This window comes from Oncorhynchus nerka, linkage group LG13 (assembly GCF_034236695.1).
Source record: "Oncorhynchus nerka isolate Pitt River linkage group LG13, Oner_Uvic_2.0, whole genome shotgun sequence".
Taxonomy (NCBI): Eukaryota; Metazoa; Chordata; class Actinopteri; order Salmoniformes; family Salmonidae; genus Oncorhynchus; species Oncorhynchus nerka.
Window position 1 is genome coordinate 32,339,016 of NC_088408.1, and position 22,247 is coordinate 32,361,262.

The window sequence follows — 22,247 nt, forward strand, 5'->3', positions numbered from 1 at the left end:
TCAGGAGTTTTTCCTGGTAGGGAAGGTGGTCAGGAAAAACTCCTGGCCCAAATCATGAACCATGGGATAGGGGGTCATGCAAAAACTGAGCATGGTGTGAGCCGAAGAGACGACACCATGTACAGAGATAGGTACATGCTTTTAGGTTAGGGTCTATGGGCAGAGATATAGGAGATAAAAGCCTATTATTTACACATACCTTTTCAAGCTGACTGTGAACATGCTGCACAATCAGATCCAAGGCAACAAAGTTCTCGCCCCCTAAAATAATCAAACACACACGTATCTTTTATAGCAGAATCACTACAGATATCATTTGTAAAAAAGTTTTTAAATGTTCTGAATTGAATCTAAAGACTCTATACATAGAAACACTGCTTCTAACACACTGGTAGTATGCATCTACCTACAAGCCACTCACCCCTGGGGACCACAATATCCGCCACCTGCACGGTGGGTTCGATGTACTGCTCAAAGGACGGCTTGACAAACTTGTTGTACTGCTTGATGACCCCGTTGATGTCCCGGCCACGGTCCGATATGTCCCTCTTCAGACGCCTGACCAGACGGATGTCCGAGTCGGTGTCCACAAACACCTTCATGTCCAGCAGCTGAGGGAGGAAGATGGACAGAGAGGGAGAGACAAAAGGGTTAAGAGAGGTCATGTACATAACCAATGGCAGAAGTTCTCAACATGACAGATCTGACTTTTAATAGGGCAGTATTTCCCGAAGATCATTTCAAGGACGGGGTGCTGGGTAAATGCCCCCACAGCAACATTCAGGGTGGCCCACCTTCATGATGGTTGGAGAATCAATGTCCTAGGGTCAAAATAAGTTCAATGGGAATCTGACGGCCTATTGGGTCTTTGAAGCTCTTTTCCTGAACACACATCAACAGAGATACAGCTAGCCAGCCAGTCAGGGGAAACTAAAGCCAGAACTCAAAGCTCTAACCTCAGCAAAAACTAAAGTGAGGAGGATTAATGGTCAAGCAGCACCACTGTATGTGACGGAAACACAAGAATAGGCAACAACTCAAAAACAAGAGCTATTGATGACAATCTGGCCATTGAGTGTTGGGAGCGTAAACTCAGAGAACCAATGAGACTGTCAGTCATTGGAAAAGTAAATCTGCTTCTTGACCAACCGGGCCATCACAGCTGTCACCCTATAGGAGGAGGGGATGAGGACTGGGGCTCCAGCCGCTCCCCATGATCAGACTCAGCCTTCCCCTCTATTGCTCTCTCTCTTACTGGAACCTCTGTCAGTGTGGGGAAAAACTAGAGCAGGGCAGTTTAGCAACGTTTTACACCACTGCAGCTTAAAGATGGCAGGTCATTGCCGTGCCAGAGAGGACCTGACTCTCGGTAATGTTTGTTGGAGTCATGACAAAGGGTTGAGAGGGAGCCAATTTATAGCCAATTTATAGGAAAGTAAATCAACCGGTTGATAAAAACATTTAGTACTAAGTGAGCCACAATTACAACAAAAATAATACGACACTTCTATTGAAAGAATGAAATTGAAAGTACATCCTGCATTGTTTGTTTGGCTTATCATCCTAGCCCAGCCTCTCTGTACAATAGCCGAATTGATAAATCACCTTCCTGCAACACTAACTCAAAAAAGTTCTGGGACACTGTAAAGTCCATGGAGTATAAGAACACCTCCTCCCAGCTGCCCACTGCACTGAGGATAGGAAACTCTGTCACCACCGATAAATCCACTATAATTGAGAATTTCAATAAGCATTTTTCTACGGCTGGCCATGCTTTCCACCTGGCTACCCCTACCCGGGTCAACAGCACTGCACCCCCCACAGCAACTCGCCCAAGCCTTCCCCTTCTCCCAAATCCAGTCAGCTGATGTTCTGAAAGAGCGGCAAAATCTGGACCCCTACAAATCAGACGGGTAAGACAATCTGGACTCTTTCTTTCTAAAACTATCAGCCGAAAATGTTGCAACCCCTATTACTAGCCTGTTCAACCTCTCTTTCGTGTCGTCTGAGATTCCCAAAGATTGGAAAGCAGCTGCGGTCATCCCCCTCTTCAAAGGGGGGGACACTCTAGACCCAAACTGATGCAGACCTATATCTATCCTACCCTGCCTTTCTAAGGTGTTCAAAAGCCAAGTCAACAAACAGATTACCGACCATTTCGAATCCCACCGCACCTTCTCCGCTATGCAATCTGGTTTCAGAGCTGGTCATGGGTGCACCTCAGCCACGCTCAAGGTCCTAAACGATATCTGAACCGCCATCGATGAGAAACAATACAGTACAGACGTATTCATTGACCTGGCCAAGGCTTTCGACTCCGTCAATCACCACATCCTCATCGGCAGACTCGATAGACTTGGTTTCTCAAATGATTGCCTCGCCTGGTTCAACAACTACTTCTCTGATAGAGTTCAGTGTGTTAAATCGGAGGGCCTGTTGTCCGGGCCTCTGGCAGTCTCTATGGGGGTGCCACAGGGTTCAATTCTTGGGCCGACTCTCTTCTCTGTATACATCAATGATGTCGCTCTTGCTGCTGGTGATTCTCTTATGGGATTTTCATGAATAATGAATAAATTATGTATACGTTTAACGTAGAACTATAACTAACAGAATTCTACCCTGTCTTTATATAATGATAAATAATGTTTGTTCATTAGGAAGAGGTTATGTAGCATAGACCTAGGAAGAAAGGAATGTATGTGTGTGTCGAAAGAGAACGAAGAGGCCCATTAACCTATGTTTGAACCGACCCGGCTGTAACTCTGGGGAGATAAGATAGGACAGGGAGAGCCCCTCCAGAGCTCTCGTATCTGGGGGAGACTGGAACTGTCAGCTGAGTGGTAATAAACTGTGGTGAGACTTCATGAGAAAATCCCATGGTTGGTGTGTATGTATGTGTGTAGGTTAAGAGAATATTATAAAAGGAACATCTTTGTATATACAGTGGGGCAAAAAAGTATTTAGTCAGCCACCAATTGTGCAAGTTCTCCCACTTAAAAAGACGAGGCCTGTAATTTTCATCATAGGTACACTTCAACTATGACAGACAAAATGAGGGGGGAAATAATCCAGAAAATCACATTGTAGGATTTTTTATGAATTTATTTGCAAATTATGGTGGAAAATAAGTATTTGGTCACCTACAAACAAGCAAGATTTCTGGCTCTCACAGACCTGTAACTTCTTCTTTAAGAGGCTCCTCTGTCCTCCACTCGTTACCTGTATTAATGGCACCTGTTTGAACTTGTTATCAGTATAAAAGACACCTGTCCACAACCTCAAACAGTCACACTCCAAACTCCACTATGGCCAAGACCAAAGAGCTGTCTAAGGACACCAGAAACAAAATTGTAGACCTGCACCAGGCTGGGAAGACTGAATCTGCAATAGGTACGCAGCTTGGTTTGAAGAAATCAACTGTGGGAGCAATTATTAGGAAATGGAAGACATACAAGACCACAGATAATCTCCCTCGACCTGGGGCTCCACGCAAGATCTCACCCCGTGGGGTCAAAATGATCACAAGAACGGTGAGCAAAAATCCCAGAACCACACGGGGTGACCTCGTGAATGACCTGCAGAGAGCTGGGACCAAAGTAACAAAGCCTACCATCAGTAACACACTACACCGCCAGGGACTCAAATCCTGCAGTGCCAGACGTGTCCCCCTGCTTAAGCCAGTACATGTCCAGGCCCGTCTGAAGTTTGCTAGAGAGCATTTGGATGATCCAGAAGAAGATTGGTAGGATGTCATATGGTCAGATGAAACCAAAATTGAACTTTTTGGTAAAAACTCAACTCGTCGTGTTTGGAGGACAAAGAATGCTGAGTTGCATCCAAAGAACACCATACTTACTGTGAAGCATGGGGGTGGAAACATCATGCTTTGGGGCTGTTTTTCTGCAAAGGGACCGGAACGACTGATCCGTGTAAAGGAAAGAATGATTGGGGCCATGTATCGTGAGATTTTGAGTGAAAACCTCCTTCCATCAGCAACGGCATTGAAGATGAAACGTGGCTGGGTCTTTCAGCATGACAATGATCCCAAACACACCGCCTGGGCAACGAAGGAGTGGCTTCGTAAGAAGCATTTCAAGGTCCTGGAGTGGCCTAGCCAGTCTCCAGATCTCAACCCCATAGAAAATCTTTGGAGGGAGTTGAAAGTCCGTGTTGCCCAGCAACAGCCCCAAAACATCACTGCTCTAGAGGAGATCTGCATGGAGGAATGGGCCAAAATACCAGCAACAGTGTGTGAAAACCTTGTGAAGACTTACAGAAAACATTTGACCTCTGTCATTGCCAACAAAGGGTATATAACAAAGTATTGGAATAAACTTTTGTAATTGACCAAATACTTATTTTCCACCATAATTTGCAAATAAATTCATTAAAAATCCTACAATGTGATTTTAGGGATTTTATTTCTAATTTTGTCTGTCATAGTTGAAGTGTACCTATGATGAAAATTACAGGCCTCTCTCATCTTTTTAAGTGGGAGAACTTGCACAATTGGTGGCTTACTAAATACTTTTTTGCCCCACTGTACATGGCAGAGCTCTCTAAATAAACATTCATGACTTTGCAGCTGGGCCTCCATTTGATTCATTCCAACCAGTTTCCTACAGTTTCAGGCCGAGTAATCAATTCAATTGTGTTTATGAACACTGAGAACATAATTCTCGTGACAGTCTCTGATACACCTCTACGCAGACGACACCATTCTGTATACTTCTGGCCCTTCTTTGGACACTGTGTTGACTAACCTCCAGACGAGCTTCAATACCATACAACTCTCCCTCCGTGGCCCCCAACTGCTCTTAAATACAAGTAAAACTAAATGCATGCTCTTCAACCGATCTCTGCCTGCACCTGCCCGCCCATCCAGCATCACTGCTCTGGACAGTTGTGACTTAGAATATGTGGACAACTACAAATACCTGTGTCTGGTTAGAGTGTAAACTCTCCTTCCAGACTCACAAACATCTCCAATCCAAAGTTAAATCTAGAATTGGCTTCCTATTTCGCAACAAAGCATCCTTCACTCATGCTGCCAAACATACCCTCGTAAAGCTGACCATCCTACCGATCCTAGACTTTGGCGATGTCATTTACAAAATATCCTCCAATACCCTACTCAATAAATTGGATGCAGTCTATCACAGTGCTATCCATTTTGTCACCAAAGCCCCATATACTACCCACCACTGTGACCTGTACGCTCTCGTCGGCTGGCCCTCGCTTCATACTCGTCACCAAACCCACTGGCTCCAGGTCACCTACAAGACCCTGCTAGGTAAAGTCCCCCCTTATCTCAGCTCGCTGGTCACCATAGCAGCACCCACCTGGTGCTCCAGCAGGTATATCTCTCTGGCCACCCCCAAAACCAATTCCTCCTTTGGCCGCCTCTCCTTCCAGTTCTCTGTTGCAAATGACTGGAACGAACTACAAAAATCTCTGAAACTGGAAACACGTATCTCCCTCACTAGCTTTAAGCACCAGCTGTCAGAGCAGCTCACAGATTACTGCACCTGTACATAGCCCATCTATAATTTAGGCCAAACAACTACCTCTCCCCCTACTGTATTTATTTTGCTCCTTTGCACCCCATTATCTCTACCTTGCACATTCTTCCACTGCAAATCTACCATTCCATTGTTTTACTTGCTATATTGTATTTACTTCGCCACCATGGCCTTTTTTTGTTTGTTGCCTTTACCTCCCTTTTCTCACCTCATTTGCTCACATTGTATATAGACTTGTTTTTCTACTGTATTATTGACTGTATGTTTGTTTTACTCCATGTGTAACTCTGTGTTGTTGTATGTGTCGAACTGCTTTGCTTTATCTTGGCCAGGTCGCAATTGTAAATGAGAACTTGTTCTCAACTTACCTACCTGGTTAAATAAAGGTGAAATAAAAAAATAAAATAATAAATCACCCGGAACAGAAGTGCTTTCATCACGATTCTTAGTTGCTGATACTATATGCATTGCGATTCGATGTTCCAAACATATTGCACACCATATGTCTGCTGCAGAGAGACAGAGCCATGAGAAAACGAGTTTGCCAAAAACAAAATGGTCTCCCTATGTAAAAAGAAGATGGAGAACAAGCTATGAAAGAAAAATACTGGAGTGTTGTTTCACGTACAGCCAACTCACGCAAAAATAATATTGCGACATCGTCAAAGAGATACATCGGCAAAAATAATATCCTGATGTTTAACTATCGATTTTTTTTTTTACCCCATCACTACCAGACACACACCCTCTAGTTCAGGGGTCTCCAACAGGTCCACCTATGAGTTGCCTGCCAAACAATTCAGAAAGTATATGTAATTTTTCCATTGCATGTGTTCGATTGCAAACTGTCATAAACAAATCTCACAAGTATCAGACACCGCAAGCTCCAAGGTACTATGTAATCAACGCAACATAGACATTATACCAACCCTGGTTAACCACTATTGGCTTAAAATGCCAAACCTAACAATATCTGCCAATTAATTTACAGCTATATTGCCTGTCTGTCTGTGTGGTGCACATAACAGTCTTCTGGGTTGGCAGAAATGCTTTCCACAAATCCTTCATTTAAATATTAACTGCAAAGTAGGCTTACCTGGCAGAAGTCTATCATGAGTAAGTATACTGTATCATTTGCATCTATTATTTGCTAACTTTTCCATGAAATGAGCAGCAGCAGTACAAAACCGTCGCTAGACCGAGATATTAGACACATTCCTTGCGCTCTAGAAATTAAAAATGTTAAAAAGCAAAGTCCCGCTCAAGGTTGGAAACCCCCTGCTCTAGTTATAATGAAGAGGCAAAGAGAGTCCAAGGCAGGCCACAAGTCCAGGACAAATGTGATTGGGTCTATCTGGTCACCTCATGGATCATACTTGTCTAGTTAGTTCATGGATTTAGATGAGCCAACATGGTCTTTGTGAAAAGTTGTTTACCTACGTTGTAATAAAGAGGACCACGATAATCAAAGCTGACAAGGGCTGCCTGAAGAACTGCCATCAATTCTACTACAACAGTACTAGTAGTATTGTTGCTTTGTTCTAAAGAGAAATGATTCATGCATTCTTCTCTGAAGAGAGCTGGGCTTCAGGTTAGTTATGTTTTACTCTAGCCAAGACTGCTGCAGCACTGGGTTCACAACAACACCCCACCCCCTCCTTTTCTATCAGTCATTCTCCAGCCCAGTCACCCATAGCCAGCCCCTGCCTGAAACCTAATCATAGCAGATAGCTGTGAGCAGGGGAAAGTAGAACAGTGAATACAGAGCCATCCAGCAGAGAGAATCCATCTAATTTCCCTGAATCTGCTTCAGGATGGCAGCGGCACTCCATTAATCAGCCTGGCTGGCATCTCTACAGCATGGCAGAGTAATTCATCAGGTCTGCTAGGCTGGTGGGGTAAGAGGGAGGGAGAAGAGAGGAGCAGGAAAAAGAGAGCAGGGAGCGGGGGATGACTGGAGACCAAGTACTGTAGAAAGGAAAAGTGAGCATTTCATCTTCTTACACTCACCTTAAAAGTAGGTTAAAATAACAGTCTCACCTTCAAAAGCTCCTTGTTGGCAAACGCCAGAATCCCCTCAAATATGACAACATTGGCACCGTAGACAGTTTTCTGAAGAAGAAGAAAAAAAACACCATAAAAAAAAAAGAGTTTCTCACCACACAAAGCGGATTATTATGTACAGTGTACATAATTAGACAGACAGACAGCATATGGCAGAACGGGGACTGGGCCTTATGATAGATGTGCCCACCAGGTGTGCCAGGTAAATGCGTGGGCAAATGTCTGGCAGAGGGAGACCGGTGGGTTGACGAGGTGTGAGGGGCACAGCGCCTTGGCAGCACCCGTCTGCTGTCCTGTCAGCACCAAATTCACAGCTAATCTAAAATGTTTGTGCGCCGCTCCAAACCCCCCCTCCCATTCCTCCGGCCTATCCCCCTCTGATTAACAGCCCTTTGTGTGCTGTAATTACCACTGCAGCTATCTGATGTGATTTTGTTTTTTGCACCACAGAAAGTAGTCCCTGAGGTGGCAGAGCAGAGCAGGTCCAACTGACTCGTCAAGATCTGATGTTATCAGAATTAAACATTAAGATGTCCAAAACAAGAGATGGACTGTCAGTGACTCAAAAGGCCCAGATTTAACCGTGTGTGTGTGTCGGATACGGAGCATAGACATGTATCACTCAGGTAGTACTGCCTAGTCAGGGAGCTACAGACTGTCACGATCCCATTCCAGGAGTCTGACGAGTTCGGAGCTGCAGTGAATGACCAGGCTACGTCTGTATTGATCAGAGAAAGAGGATCTCATACAGAGAGAGAGGTTTAGTGTTCATGTTTCATTCATTTATCACATTATTACCCCCTGGTGATAAAAAACAGTTTTTTTTGTTACAAGTAATGTTATTGTTTTCCTGGATAGATGTACTTCTTTCAGCCGTGAAATTACATTGAGTCTTGAAAGTAAACATTAAAACGCAAAATGCAATTCTCATAACAACATACTCATTGTTGATAGTCAATACATGCAGTGGTTTAAAATTCATACAAGCATTTTCTTTGAGATTACTGCCGAGACACAAAAGACAATCATTGAAAGTGTCTTGACACTCCTACTCATTCCAGGGTTTCTCTTTATTTTTTAAAACTATTTTCCACATTGTAGAATAATAGTGAAAACATCAAAACTATGAAATAACACATATGGAATCATGTAGTAACCAAAAAACAAATCTAAATATATTTTATATTTGAGATTCTTCAAAGTAGCCACCCTTTGCCTTGATGATAGCTTTGCACTATTGGCATTCTCACAACCACCTTCATGAGGTAGTCAACTGGAAATGAATTTTAATTAACAGGTGAACCTTCTTAAAAGTTCATTTGTGGAATGTCTTTCCTTCTTAATGCCATTGAGCCAATCAGTTGTATTGTGACAAGGTAGGGGTGGTATACAGAAGATAGCCCTATGTGGTAAAAGACAAAGTGCATATTATGGCAAGAACAGCTCAAATAAGCAAAGAGAAATTACAGTCCATCATTACTTTACGACATGAAGGTCAGTCAATGCGGAACATTTCAAAAACTTTCTTCAAAAATGTTCTTCAAGTGCATCGCAAAAACCATCAAGCGCTATGATGTAACTGGCTCATGAGGACCGCCACGAGGAAGGAAGACCCAGAGTTACCTCTGCTGCAGAGGATAAGTTCATTGGAGTAACCAGCCTCAGAAATTGCAGCCCAAATAAATGCTTCAGAGTTCAAGTAACAGACACATCAACTGTTCAGAGGAGACTGCGTGAATCAGGCCTTCATGGTTGAATTGCTGCAAAGAAACCACTAATAAAGGACTGCAATAAGAGACTTGCGTGGGCCAAGAAACACGAGCAATGGACATTAGACCGGTGGAAATCTGTATTTTGAGTCCAAATGTAAGATTTCTGGTTCCAACCGCTGTGTCTTTGTGAGACGCAGAGTAGGTGAACAGATGATCTCTGCATGTGTGGTTCTACCGTGAAGCATAGAGGAGGTGTGATGGTGCTTTGCTGGTGACACTGTCAGTGATTTATTCTGTAGCAATACACCTCCAGGCTGTGTAAGGGCTATTTTATCAAGGAGAGTGATGGAGTGCTGCATCAGATCAGAACCTGGCCTCCACAATATCCCGACCTCAACCCAATTGAGATGGTTTGAGATGAGCTGGACCGCAGAGTGAGGGAAAAGCAGCCAACAAGTGCTCAGCATATGCGGGGACTCCTTCAAGACTGTTGGAAAAGCATTCCTCATGAAGCTGGTTGAGAGAATGCCAAGAGTGTGCAAAGCTGTGATCAAGGAAAAGGGTGGCTACTTTGAAGAACCTAAAATATATTTTGATTTGTTTAACACTTTTTTTTTTACTCCAGCAAGAGCAGACTTGAACCCGATCGAACATCTCTGGAGAGTCCTGAAAAAAGCTGTGCAGCAACGCTTCCCATCCAACCTGAGAGTTGGAGAATCTGCAGAGAAGAATGGGAGAATCTCCCCAAATACGGGTGTGCCAAACTTGTAGAGTCATACCCAAGACTCAATTTAGTAATCGCTGCCAAAGGTGCTTCAACAAAGTACTGAGTCTGAAAACTTAAATGCGATTTCATTTTTTTATTATTAGTAATTCATTTGCAAAAATGTATAAAAACCTGTTTTTGCTTTGTCATTATGGGGTTTAGATTGATGAGGGAAAAAAATAATTTAATCAATGTTATAATAACACTGTAACGTAACGAAATGTGGGAAAAGTCAAGGGGTCTGAATACTTTTCAAAGGCACTGTATTGCCATAGCAATGTCTGAATGCACACAGACAAATAGCAGGATCAACTTGGTGAGATTGTAGACTCCTACATTGATAGTGCAGTTTGTTTAGGCGATTTTACAGCTAGCCAGCTACTTCATATGCTGATATTGACTTTGGCATTATTGTGTGTAGCTACTTTTGCTAGCTACCTAGCTAGCCAGCCAGCCCAGAGAGAGAACATTGCATTGTGGGTTTTGTAGTCAACTTGAGTATCAATAGATTTCCAGTGGCGTAAAGTACTTAAGTAAAAATACTTTAAAGTACTACTTAAGTAGTTTTTGGGGGTATCTGTACTCTACTTTATTACATTCCTAAAGAAAATAAATGTACTTTTCACTCCACATTTCCCCCCCGACAAAAAGCACTTGTTACGTTTTGACAGGAAAATTGTCAAATTCACACACTTATCAAAATAACATCCCTGGTCATCCCTACTGCTTCTGATCTGATGGACTTAAACACAAACGCTTCATTTGTAAACTGTGTTGGAGTGTGCCGCTGGCAATCAGTCAATAAAAAATGTTTAAAAAATTGTGCCACCTGGTTTGCTTAATATAAGGAAATTGAACTGATGTATACTTTTACTTTCGATACTTAAGTACATTTGATCAATTCCATTTACTTTTGATACTTTAGTATATTTAAAACCAAACACTTTGACTTTTACTCAAGTAGTATATTATTGGGTGATGCACTTTTACTTGAGTAAAAGTAAAGATACCTAAATAGAAAATGACTCAAGTATGACAATTGACTACTTTTTCCACCAATGTAGACTTCCACAACATTTTTCACGTTGCTAGTAAGGTTGTTATAACAACAAAATGAAATATTTGTTCCCCAAAAAATATTGTTCTCACATATTACAGTTATTTAACACTGTAAATCATAAGAATCATAAGTCATAGACCGTTCTACCTGCTACCGCATGGCAAGGTACCAGAGCGCAAAGTCTAGGTCTAAAAGGCTTCTTAACAGCTTCTACCCCCCAAGCCATATGATGCGTGAAAAGCTAATCAAATGGCTACCCAGACTATACTGCTGCTACTCTCTGTTTATTAGCCATGCAGTCACTTTACCTCTACCTATATGTTAACTCGACTAACCGGTGCCCCTACACATTGACTCTGTACCGGTACCCCCTGTATATAGCATCACTACTGTTATTTTTTTGTTGCTCCTTAATTATTTGTCATTTGATTTACTTTCTCTCTTAAAACTGCATTGTTGGTTAAGGGCTTGTAAGTAAGCATTTCACTGCAAGCTTATATTCTGCGCATGTGACAAATAACATTTGATTTGAATGCGTGGTTTAGGGTGGATTATTGCTTTAAGACAATTTACTGAGTCTGCCTTACCCACTCCTTGCGGCGGCAGTGAGAAGTGAAGTCGTAGACGGGTACTTTGATGCTCTTGCCCTTCTTCAGCTTCCTCAGAACAGTCACCAGCAACTCAAAGTCAAAGGCCTCTGGGTGATCAAAGTTATACTCATTCTTAGCTGCCAGCTCCTGCTCATCTTTGGTCAAAACCTGGGGGGGAAACAAGGTCACAATTCAGGAATTCAATTACACTCTTGCCTGACCTGCATTTGTGTAGATCTGAGAGGATTGGATTGGTTGAAGCAATATGGCAAACATTCCACCTAGCCTATCAAAGGGCAAGATGGAGCTATTTAAATACTCCTACTGTCCATGCCTTTGCGATGTGCACAGGTACCTAGGTGTGGGGGCCTATTTGGGCAACAAAGCATGAGTTGTTAAGAACCATTCCCTTGTCACATAAAAAAAAAACATGGCCGCTACAGTAAAACATACTTAAAAGCCATCGACTTTTGTTTCCAACACAGCTAGGGACATAATTGACATGAATGATTCCATTAGTTCCCTTATTGGTTAGGGGTTTAAAGCTAAATAAAAGCTAAAATAAGGGTTAATTACTGACCGTTTGGAGGGTTGAGGACAGCGCAGGGTACACACAACTGCTTCACTGATCAAGTTAAGCAGAGGCAACTTTCTTTAACAACAGGGAACCAATTCAATCAATCTATTGGAGCAGCTGCAGTGGTCTCAGAATGCGATTGAGTTGAGTGGTTCTGTCTGGGTAGACTGAGGATGCCTCTAGAGGGTACTGATAGTTCTGTGCTCCCTAGGTGTTGCTGCCTCTATACTAAATCAGAGGGGGAGCCAATAAAGCATTCAGCATGAAGCGGGTCATGAAATGACATTCATTGGCTAGTTTACCTTCAACAGAATGTCTTATAAGTATACCCAGGAGTTATTCCTGAACCTGTGACCTCACCAATGATAAACTCCAGGCCATACTTATAAACATAGCTTATTATGCAAGTTTACCTTATAGAACAAGCCCTATAGTTTACCTTATAGAAAGAGTCCATGGAGAGGAGGACCACCCAGGGAACATCTAGAGCCTCGATGATCTTATTGGCCACCGTGGTTTTTCCAGAAGCACTTCCTCCACAGAGGCCTCCAGGAAGAAACATGAGGGGGTAAGACAGGGCTCCTGACAAACGTACACTAGGAACCCAAAACAACAACCCTGGGAGTAAATCCAACAATACATGCTGTGGTTGTGAAAATCTGGATGCAGTGCTTGTCGTGTTTGCTCCTGCACAGGCAGTGGAACCCCTATCATAATGTACTGAATACATAAACCAGAGAGGTGCACATAACACAGGGTGCAGTTCAAAACTGCGGAGTTAGGCTATAAACGTGCACAGACAAAATATTCAAGATAACAAAATGGAACTGAAAACTGTCTGGATAAGCTGTTTTTCAAAATATTTTACTTCGAATTGAGCTATGTTGACACAACAAATGAAACTCGGCCATCAGACTAACTGACACAGAACATGAAGCAACCCATCCAGCAAATTAAATTAAATCCGTCGAATTGTTGCCTAGAGACAATAACAAACAGCTCTGGCTCTGATGATTCAGGGCTCCTTTTATGTGCTTACCATCTCTCCTCTCCCTCGGACCTCTGAGGCAGGTTGGTTATTCTACATGAGCAGACTTTCTAACCTTCAATCAACAGAAGCAGAGTGTTGGCCAGAGCAGAACAGCAGGATGGCCTTTTTACAGGAATCATCAACCAAAGCACATCCAAGTGTGAAACGTAACCAGTCAAGTCCGGCTCATTGAAAGTAACAGATTGCGTATTAAAGATAGCCTTTGCCTCAGTCAGCAGCACTCAAGCCAATCAGATGTATTTAAACAAAGTATGGTCCGGCTGGGTAATTCATACACATGGTTAATTTCATTATGGTGTGTAAAGTGTACAGGGGTGCCTTACTGGGATGACCAGAAAGACCCCGGCCAAATGTAGAATATAAGCTACAACCTAAGCTAGCATGGAGGTTGCCCTGAGCACTGATGATGAGATCCTATTATTTTAGGATGTCTGAAAACCTTTTTCAAAATGTCTCTTCAATTTCCACACTGCCTATCAACTCTCCAGGACAATGTCTGGTGACTGACCATTGCCGTGCATGTCATTTCTGTTCATTAAGTTGAGTTTGAGGTTGCAGGTAATGAGTCATGACAATTAGAGCCCTGCACGGACATGAATTTTCAGCAACTACAGTACTACCCATGCCTACCACTTTCAGGCTCTACCCTACCTAAGCCTGATTTCTTCTGTTAAATTTGAGGCCCTAGCCGAAACAACTTTCTCCATTAGTAAAACCATTAACTGCTCCTCTCTGTCTGTCACTTGCTCCATGTGCAGGCAGCTCGCTCTTCATGCGCACTGCTAATGGAGGCACTGAGTCTGAGTAACCATAGCAATGGATCGCTTGGGCTGCTCTGCCAGAGATATTAGAGAAAGGAGATATGAATCCCATTGGGCAATGTATGGAGAAACGTATAACACCACACCCAGCAGACTGTCAACCAATCTTGTTCACGGTGCCATGTGATTGTTAAGCTAATCGTCACGCAACCCCTTCTCAAAGTTAGGGTATGAGTCAAGAAACCTGCCTACTTTCCTCAAAAGTACGTAATGTCACAATTCGAAAGCTCACAGATAAGTTACTTCTCACACTTCGGATAAGATTTGTAATGGTGTACTTACTGTTGACAAAATTCATGCTAATATTGGGTTATCCTTGAGAGCTCTCCTTGTCCCAGAGTCGCCTAGAATGCACCGTGCAGCCCATTGCCGTACCATGGGCAACGTACACAATGGGCGTTGATACGATTTCAATGGAGTTTCAATGGAGTTTCCCCATCTCCTCAAAAGTATCTCTGGCTCAGGGCGCAGTGGTCTAAGGCACTGCTATCTGTTCCACTAGAGATCCTGGTTCGAGTCCAGGCTCTGCCGCAGCCGGCCGCACAATTGCCCGTGTTCGTCCGGGTTGGGGGAGGGTTTGGCCAGGAATGCTTGAGGAATGTCTGTGCTGACACGGTCGCCAGGTTGACCCAGCAGACACACCAGCGACTTCTGTGCTGACACGGAACAGCCACCAGGTGTGCATCTAGGATGTTTCCTATCTGACTCTGACACGTTGGTGCGGCTGGCTTCCGGGTTAAGTGGGCATTGTGTCAAGAAGCAGTTGGGTTGTGTTTTGGAGGACGCACGGCTCTCGACCTTCGTACGGGAGTTGCAGCGATAAGACAAGACTGTAACTACCAATTGGATACCATGAAATTGGGTAAAAAAATAAAGAATATATATATATATATATTTTTTTTTTAAGTATCTCTGGCTCTGCTCAACAATCAAAGAGATTTGATTTAGCTGTTAGCTTCTTTTGGTCACTCTAAACTCCGACAAAACTCAAGGAACATTATAATTTGAAAAAAAGAATTTATCCTGTCTTATCTTTGACGAGAATGAAGCACTTCCGACACCATGTTATGATCTTAGTCATATAGGACTGTAATGCGCAAGAGCAAATGGCTCAGCTTCAAAATGTTAGTGATCAATTTAGTGATACCCGAGCCCTACCCGTACCCTGGTTATTGTTGAAAAAAAAACAGGCCCTACCCGACCCTAACTCAAAGTATAATGTTGGGGCCTTCCGGGCTCGGGTAGCCGAGCACTAATAATAATGTCAAATGACAGCTCTCTTACCAATAACGAAAGCCTCTTTGAAGGTGGTCCCAGTGACATTGTACCAGGGGGGCCTTCCTGCAGTGTAGATTGTCCTCTTGTTGGTCCTCAAGAGAGGTGGCTCAGTCTTGCTCTGGCTGGTGGTCCGTTTCCGTGGAGACAGTGAGGGGGTCAGAGGGCAGCGGGGGTGTTTCGGAAGACTGCCCAGAGAATCATCTCCACTGCCACTGGTGAACAACAATAACACAAGGGACAAAAAGGTTAGTTCCGCTCAAATTCTGCCTAGTCATTATTTAGCGCTCTTCACTGGATAACCCATAACCCAGATTTTCCATTGAAGAGGATTGTATTATAGCTATTAACTTTGATTCATCTGTGACATGAATCACTACAAACATCCACTCACAGAAGCCATCATATCCATATATACCATCAGAGATGCCGTTTAAGCTCATAGCTGCCCCATGATTATGATCAGGACAATGATCTGGGCAATTTGATTACAATGTGTCTGTCCTGTGGAGAGAAAAGAGAGGGGGTCCATACACTCAAGGAACCCTCATCAGTAGCGCTCCGCAGTTCTGTACTGTCTGTGTAGGTGAGGGAGAATGGGGGAAAACTTGACCACCCTCTCCAGGAAATCACACAGTTGCTGGGGGGCATGGGGCAGGCACTCGCATGAGTAAGGCTGTCATCATTTGGACAAAGAGAGTAGAAAATCGAAATGTGTGACAACAGCAATGTCTAAAAGTGATTTCCTTACCTACTTTTCCTCTTCACCTGCAGTGATCTGAAAACACAGGACAAGTGAAAAAATGTTGGTAATTCAAATAGGCGAAAGAGAGAAATACACTTTAGACTATTGAAATGAACACCTGGATGTTCATTTTCACTGTTGCTACTCTGTTATAATGCCAACTCGGCATCTGAGATCTGAATCATTGCACCCACATTCACTGCCACGTCTATGTGACTGTGCATTAGCTAACGTTTGCTAATGTAGCATTAATGAAGCGTTATTCTAGCCGGCTTGCTAACTTATTCATTGAGTACATACACCATAACTAAGCAACATACGTAGCTTGCTTCCATCATTGTAGCTGAGATATTGAGTATAAGCGATCAGAAATAATTTATTTCAAATAAATATTAGCTTTGCCTGGCTAATGATAGCTGACTGGTTAGCATGCCAACCCACACGGCACACTCTGTATTGCTATCTTTGTTAGCCTGAAACATATAAATTATTTATACATACCTGTCAGATCTAGACATCGACCGGTCTTCTTCTTTCTCCCCCTCTTCTTGTTGTGGCATCTGGACATCGTTTTGGTTAATTTTCATTGCCATGTTTCCATCTCCTACACACCGGAGACGCGCGTAAACAAACACCGGATGAAGCGTCCTGACGTCACCTTTTGTGTACATGTGCGTGCGTGGAGTGCGCTCCATCCGCACTTCACCGTGGTAAAACCAGCTTCTAGTTAGATATTCGCGCATTCAAACCTCAATAGCTTTCAAACCACTTGATTTGTAGTTTTGCATGTCTACTTTGACGCTAAATAGAATTTTCGAATATGAGAGTAAATAGAGCCAAGACACCTTGTCCGAGAGAGATTTACATGGTTATCAAAACGTCACATCAGGGCAAGGCTACACGAAACACAGCCCTTATTTGAAGTTTTTCTAAAATACCTTTTGGAAAAAACTATTGGGACCGTTTTCCTGTTTGACTGCTAGGTTTTATAGGTATTGTAATGACCTGACTAGATCATAAATGAACAATTGTCCAGACAGAGGCTTGAGTTTGCGAATTGACGGTTTATTAAACCAACTTTACACAGGCTACTGTTTGGGCCGTAGCACACGCCAAATAGATGACAGATAACCCACAAGCCAATCGTGACCTTCTCTTGTGAAGCCCAGACGTAAGAGGGAGAGAACAAAGGCTGAACCTGGTCTTAACTTCCAATGCTCCACCCCCCTGCCCAACCCCCCTCCACGCCACTCCGCCAACCACCAGGATGCCCGGCATCAGAACATTCCAGGCATTGGCAGATAGCAGGTTGATTGACATGTCGGACCCCGCGAACACCGGGTACTGGTCAGTACAACACAACCACCTCCTAGCCTAGCACATAACACACAGCTGTCTGTGCGGGTCGCTACACAGCCCCCCCACCACAAAGTCCCTCGTCCCCGAGGGAACAAACAAAGTCTCTGAAGCGACCCGGAGGTCTCCTTTGCCTGCGTGGCCGTGATGGTCGCAGAGTGCCCCTCTGGGAACCAGGGGATGAAGGCAGGGATATGGGGGACAAGGAAGCGGAACGGGTACTACAGTCCGTGGCTCTGGGGAACCACGCGGTGACACAGGGGGAGACAGGGGAGTGGGCTGTCTGGAGCCTTGCCTGCGGCACCTGAGGGTGGGTGCCTGGAGAATGTCATTGCCAGAGAGGGGAATTGTGGGGGTTCCTGGGGTTTGGGGAGAAGAGGCCCCTCTGTATGGGGCTAACCTGTCCCGGTGCAGTGCCACCTTTCTCCCCCTGGGAGGAAGCTGCACCCGGTACACAACCTCCCCTACCCTCTCCAGGACACTGCAGGGTCCCACCCAGTGACTGTCCAACTTGGGGCATCTGCCTTTTTTCCTTAGGGGGCTGTAGACCCAGACCAGCTCCCCAGCCACAAAGTGCCTTCCCCAGGTGTGCACGTCATAGTTCCTTTTCTGCCTCACACCTGCATTCACCAGCTGCTCTCTGGCGAAGGTGTGGGCTGTCTCCAGGCGGTCCTGGAGTCTCCGGGCATACTCCGGCCCCGGAGGAACATGAGGGCTATCCAGGGGCCGACCAAACGCCATCTCCGCAGGGGTGCGGATCTCTCTCCCCAGCATGAGAAGGGCAGGCGTGCAGGAGGTGGAGTCTTGGACAGCGGAGCGGCATGCCATGAGGACCATAGGCAGGTGCTTGTCCCAGTCACGCTGGTGTTTGGAAGAGACGATGGCCAGCTGCTGTCCAAGCGTTTTGTTGAAGCGCTCCACAAGGCCATCACTTTGAGGATGGAGAGGAGTAGTGCGGCTCTTGTGCATACCCAGCCTCTCACACATGGTGGCGAACACACGGGACTCAAAGTTTCTGCCTTGGTCGCTGTGGATGGACTCTGCAGCTCCAAACCTGCTGAACATCCCCGCTGTCAGGGCGTCGACGATGGTCTCTGCCTCCTGGTCAGGCAGAGCATAGGCCTCGGGCCATTTTGTGAAATAGTCCATGGCCGTGAGCACCCAGCGGTTTCCACTGTCTGTGGTGGGGAACTGCCCAACTACATCCACTCCCACCCTCTCCATGGGAGCCCCCACTGGGAACTGTTGGAGCTGAGCATGAGAGCGGCCTGGGGGCCCTTTCTCGCTGTGCAGTTGTCACAGCGGCGACAAAAGTCCTCCACATCCCTCTTGTGCTGCCCCCAGTAGAAGCCCTGACGGAGACGGCGCAGTGTTTTTGTGACCCCAAAGTGTCCAGTCCCCACCCCCCATGAGTACTCTGGAGCACAGCCTCCCGCAATGCTTTTGGGACCACCACCTGCCACCTCTCCTCTCCCGTAGCTGACTCCTTCCATGCCCGCTGTAGCACGCCATCAGCCAGCCGCAGTCTCTCAAACTTCGACCACAACCCTTTGGTCGCGAGTGAGAGCGCTGTCACCTCTTCCCATGGTGGCCTCACCTGCGCCTCTACCCACTGTAGCACTGGCTGTAGGTCTGTGTCCCGTCCCTGCTGCTGCCGCCATTCAGCCACGTCGACAGTCTGCAGCTCACAGCAGACAGGCCCGCTCGCCCGACACACTGTGGCACAGACACCCTCCTCTGCCCGCAGCTCTCTCTCCCGTCCCTCTCTCCGTTCACAGTGGCGGCAGCCGTCTGCAGTACAGGGCCGACGGGACATGGCGTCGGCGTTGGAGTGGCGTGCCCCTGCCCTGTGCACCACCGTGAAGTCATACGGCTGAAGCTCCTCCAACCAGCGTGCCACCTGCCCCTCTGGCTCTCTGAAAGACATGAGCCACTGGAGAGCAGAGTGGTCAGTCCTTACAGTAAAGGGCAGACCACCCAGGTAGTACTTGAAGTGTTTGACGGAAGCCACAACAGCCAAGAGCTCCCGCCGGGTGACACAGTAGCGGCGCTCATGTTTGTCAAATGTTTTGCTGAAGTACGCCACCACTCTCTCCCCTCTGGCCCCACCTGGGCCAGCACCCCACCCATGCCCACATTGCTCGCGTCTGTGTCCAGGATAAAGGGCAAGGTGAGGTCAGGGGGCGAGCACGGGGCCTCGATCAGTGCACGTTTGAGGGTGTTGAACGCCTCCTCACACTCCACTGTCCAAGTGAAAGCCTTGTCCTTCGGCAGCAGGCGGTTCAGTGGAGCAGCAACGCTTGAGAAGCCCCGTACAAACCTCCTGTAGTACGAGGCCAGGCCCAGGAAGCTCTTCAGCTGACGCTGGTCGGTGGGGGTGGGCCAGTCTCTGACAGCCCCTACCTTGTCCTCCATGGTGCTGATCCCCTCCTTCCCCACTCGGTGGCCCAAGAAGGACACCTCTCTCCTCATGAAGTGGCACTTCTCGGGGTGGAGCTTCAGACCTGCGGCAGCCACCCTCTCCAGCACACGCCGTAGCGCCCCCAGGGCTGACTGGAAGGAGCTGCCATGGGCCAGGATGTCATCGAGGTATACCAGACACTGCTGTCGGGGGATGCCATCCAGCACCCTGTCCATCAAACGCTCAAAAGTAGCTGGAGCGTTGCACAGGCCAAAGCACAGGACCTTGAACTGCCAGTGTCCTCTGTTAGTGGAGAACGCAGTTTTGGCTCTGGCCTCTGGGGAGAGGGGCACCTGCCCTGCCAGTAGCCGCTGCGGAGGTCTAGTGAGGAGAACCAGGAGGACCCCCTAACCAGGTCCAGCGACTCATCGATACGTGGTATGGGGTATGAGTCCTTCCTGGTTACCTCATTCAGCCGCCTGTAGTCCGCACAGAACCTCAGCTTGCCCCCCTTCTTCGGAACCATGACGACTGGCGCCGCCCAGGGGCTGTCTGAGGGCTCAATGAAGTCTGCCCGCTGCATCTCCAACACAGCCTTGTCTGCCGCCTCCTGGCGTGCCAGCGGGATACGGCGGGGACGCATCTTGATGGGTCGAGCATCACCTGTGTCGATCTCATGCTGCACCAGATGGGTCTGACCCACCTCTTCCTCACTCAACGCAAAGCTGTCTCTGAATTCAAACAGCAACTGCCACAACCGTCCCTGCTGCTCGGGGTCAAGACCAACACAGTTCCTCCCCATATCTCCCTCACTGCAGACAGTGTCCTCTCCTCTCCCATCTGGGGTAGCTGGGCTGGGGGTGCGGCCCGGGCTCACAGAGGGCTGTGTCATGGAGGTAGCTGGGGGAATGTAACACACCGCCGTAGGTGACAGGGGGACTGGGGAAAAGTCACACACAGCTGTGGGGGAGGTGGCGCAGCCATGAGTCTCTGCTGCTTTAACTGTTGGAGTAAAGGGTTTGTTGGGTTGAGTGAATGTGACATTAGGGGGGGCCATGGTGACTTCCGTCCCTCCCTGGAAGCTCAGTGTGCCCCTATTTAGGTCTAACTGGCAGCCTGTGCAACTAAGAAAGTCCAACCCCAGGATACAAGGGTCCTGCACAGCCGCCACCCACACAGGATGACGCACAGTCCTGCCCCCTACTGTCAGAGTCATTATTCCCTTCCCTTTCATGGGTGCCAGCTCACCTGTGACTGTGCGGAGCTGCACAGTTGTAGGCTCACACTGAGTCCAACCTGGCACAATATCTGGCCTCACCAGGGTTACTGTGGACCCAGTGTCCACCAGGGCGGAGCAGGGCACCCCCTCCACAGTGACAGGGACATGACAAAAGTCCCCAACACAGGTCCGGCCCACCACAACAACAGGCTCCATCCGCTTGCCCTCGTCTGCTTCTGGGGGAAGTGGAGCCTTGCTTCCCCGTCTGTGCCGGTGGGCTCCTCCTGAAGATGATGGTGGTTGGGATAGAAAGCCAGGGGTCCGCACTACCCGGTCTATGCGGACCCCGAGCCGTTTCCCTGAGCTCTGGGGGACATGGGGCAATCTCGGCGCAGATGGCCTGGCTGGCCACAACCCCAGCAGACCCTGGGACCAGGGCTTGTGTTTCGTGCCGCCTGTAGCGACACAGCCCGAATGAGTTCTGTCATTTCGGCCACCCAAGCAGGCTTTTCCGGCTCCAGGCTGCTCTGCCCCCCAGCTCGCACAGAGGGTGTGTCTCCCTGCACCCCCACCAAAGCCCCAGCCCACACCAGCTCCCTCTCCAAAGCCATCTCCAAGGCTGTCTGCAATGACTCAGGATGAGCCAGCTGGGTCTGTATGCGCAGCTCCGTAGGGGAGAGCGCCTGTATGAACTGGTCCCGTGCTAGCTCGCTCTGCACGGAGGGGGGCATGTGAGCATATGCCCGCCGAGAGAGGCTCTCAATGTCATTAGCTAGCACCCGTAGAGGCTCTCCAGGCTGCCTGCGTCTATTACTCAGTTCGGAGCGCAGTAGCCCGGGCTGTACACACTGTCCATAGCGCCTCCTCAGTGCTCCCACTAGAGCACCATAATCATGCCTGTCCTCGGGGCTAATCAATATCAAACAGGCCAGAGCTTCATCCGTGAGGCATAAAGCCAACTGCAGTGCCCTTTCTTCATCCGACCACCCCTAAAATGAGCTAACAGTTCAAACTGAGCATGAAAAGCTTCCCAATCCGCCTTACCGGAATACTTCGGGGTCTTAACAGATACGGACGCAGCCGGGAAC

At 46.8% G+C, this 22,247-nt stretch overlaps 1 protein-coding gene across 2 annotated transcripts in view; it reads right to left on the reverse strand.

Moving 5' to 3' along the window:
* Positions 1–16,926, reverse strand: part of LOC115139378 (uridine-cytidine kinase-like 1) — a 28,456-nt gene extending 11,530 nt beyond the window's left edge. The window contains exons 1-8 of one of the 2 annotated variants that reach the window (XM_029676674.2): positions 16,685–16,926; positions 16,190–16,216; positions 15,448–15,653; positions 12,731–12,837; positions 11,712–11,882; positions 7,563–7,634; positions 422–611; positions 200–261 (exon numbers count right to left, since the gene is read on the reverse strand). In XM_029676674.2, coding sequence (XP_029532534.2) covers positions 200–261; positions 422–611; positions 7,563–7,634; positions 11,712–11,882; positions 12,731–12,837; positions 15,448–15,653; positions 16,190–16,216; positions 16,685–16,926 — 1,077 coding nt within the window. The remainder of the gene's footprint in view (positions 1–199; positions 262–421; positions 612–7,562; positions 7,635–11,711; positions 11,883–12,730; positions 12,838–15,447; positions 15,654–16,189; positions 16,217–16,684) is intronic. The other variant, XM_029676675.2, reaches the window with a different exon arrangement.
* Between the last annotated feature and the right edge of the window lie 5,321 nt (positions 16,927–22,247).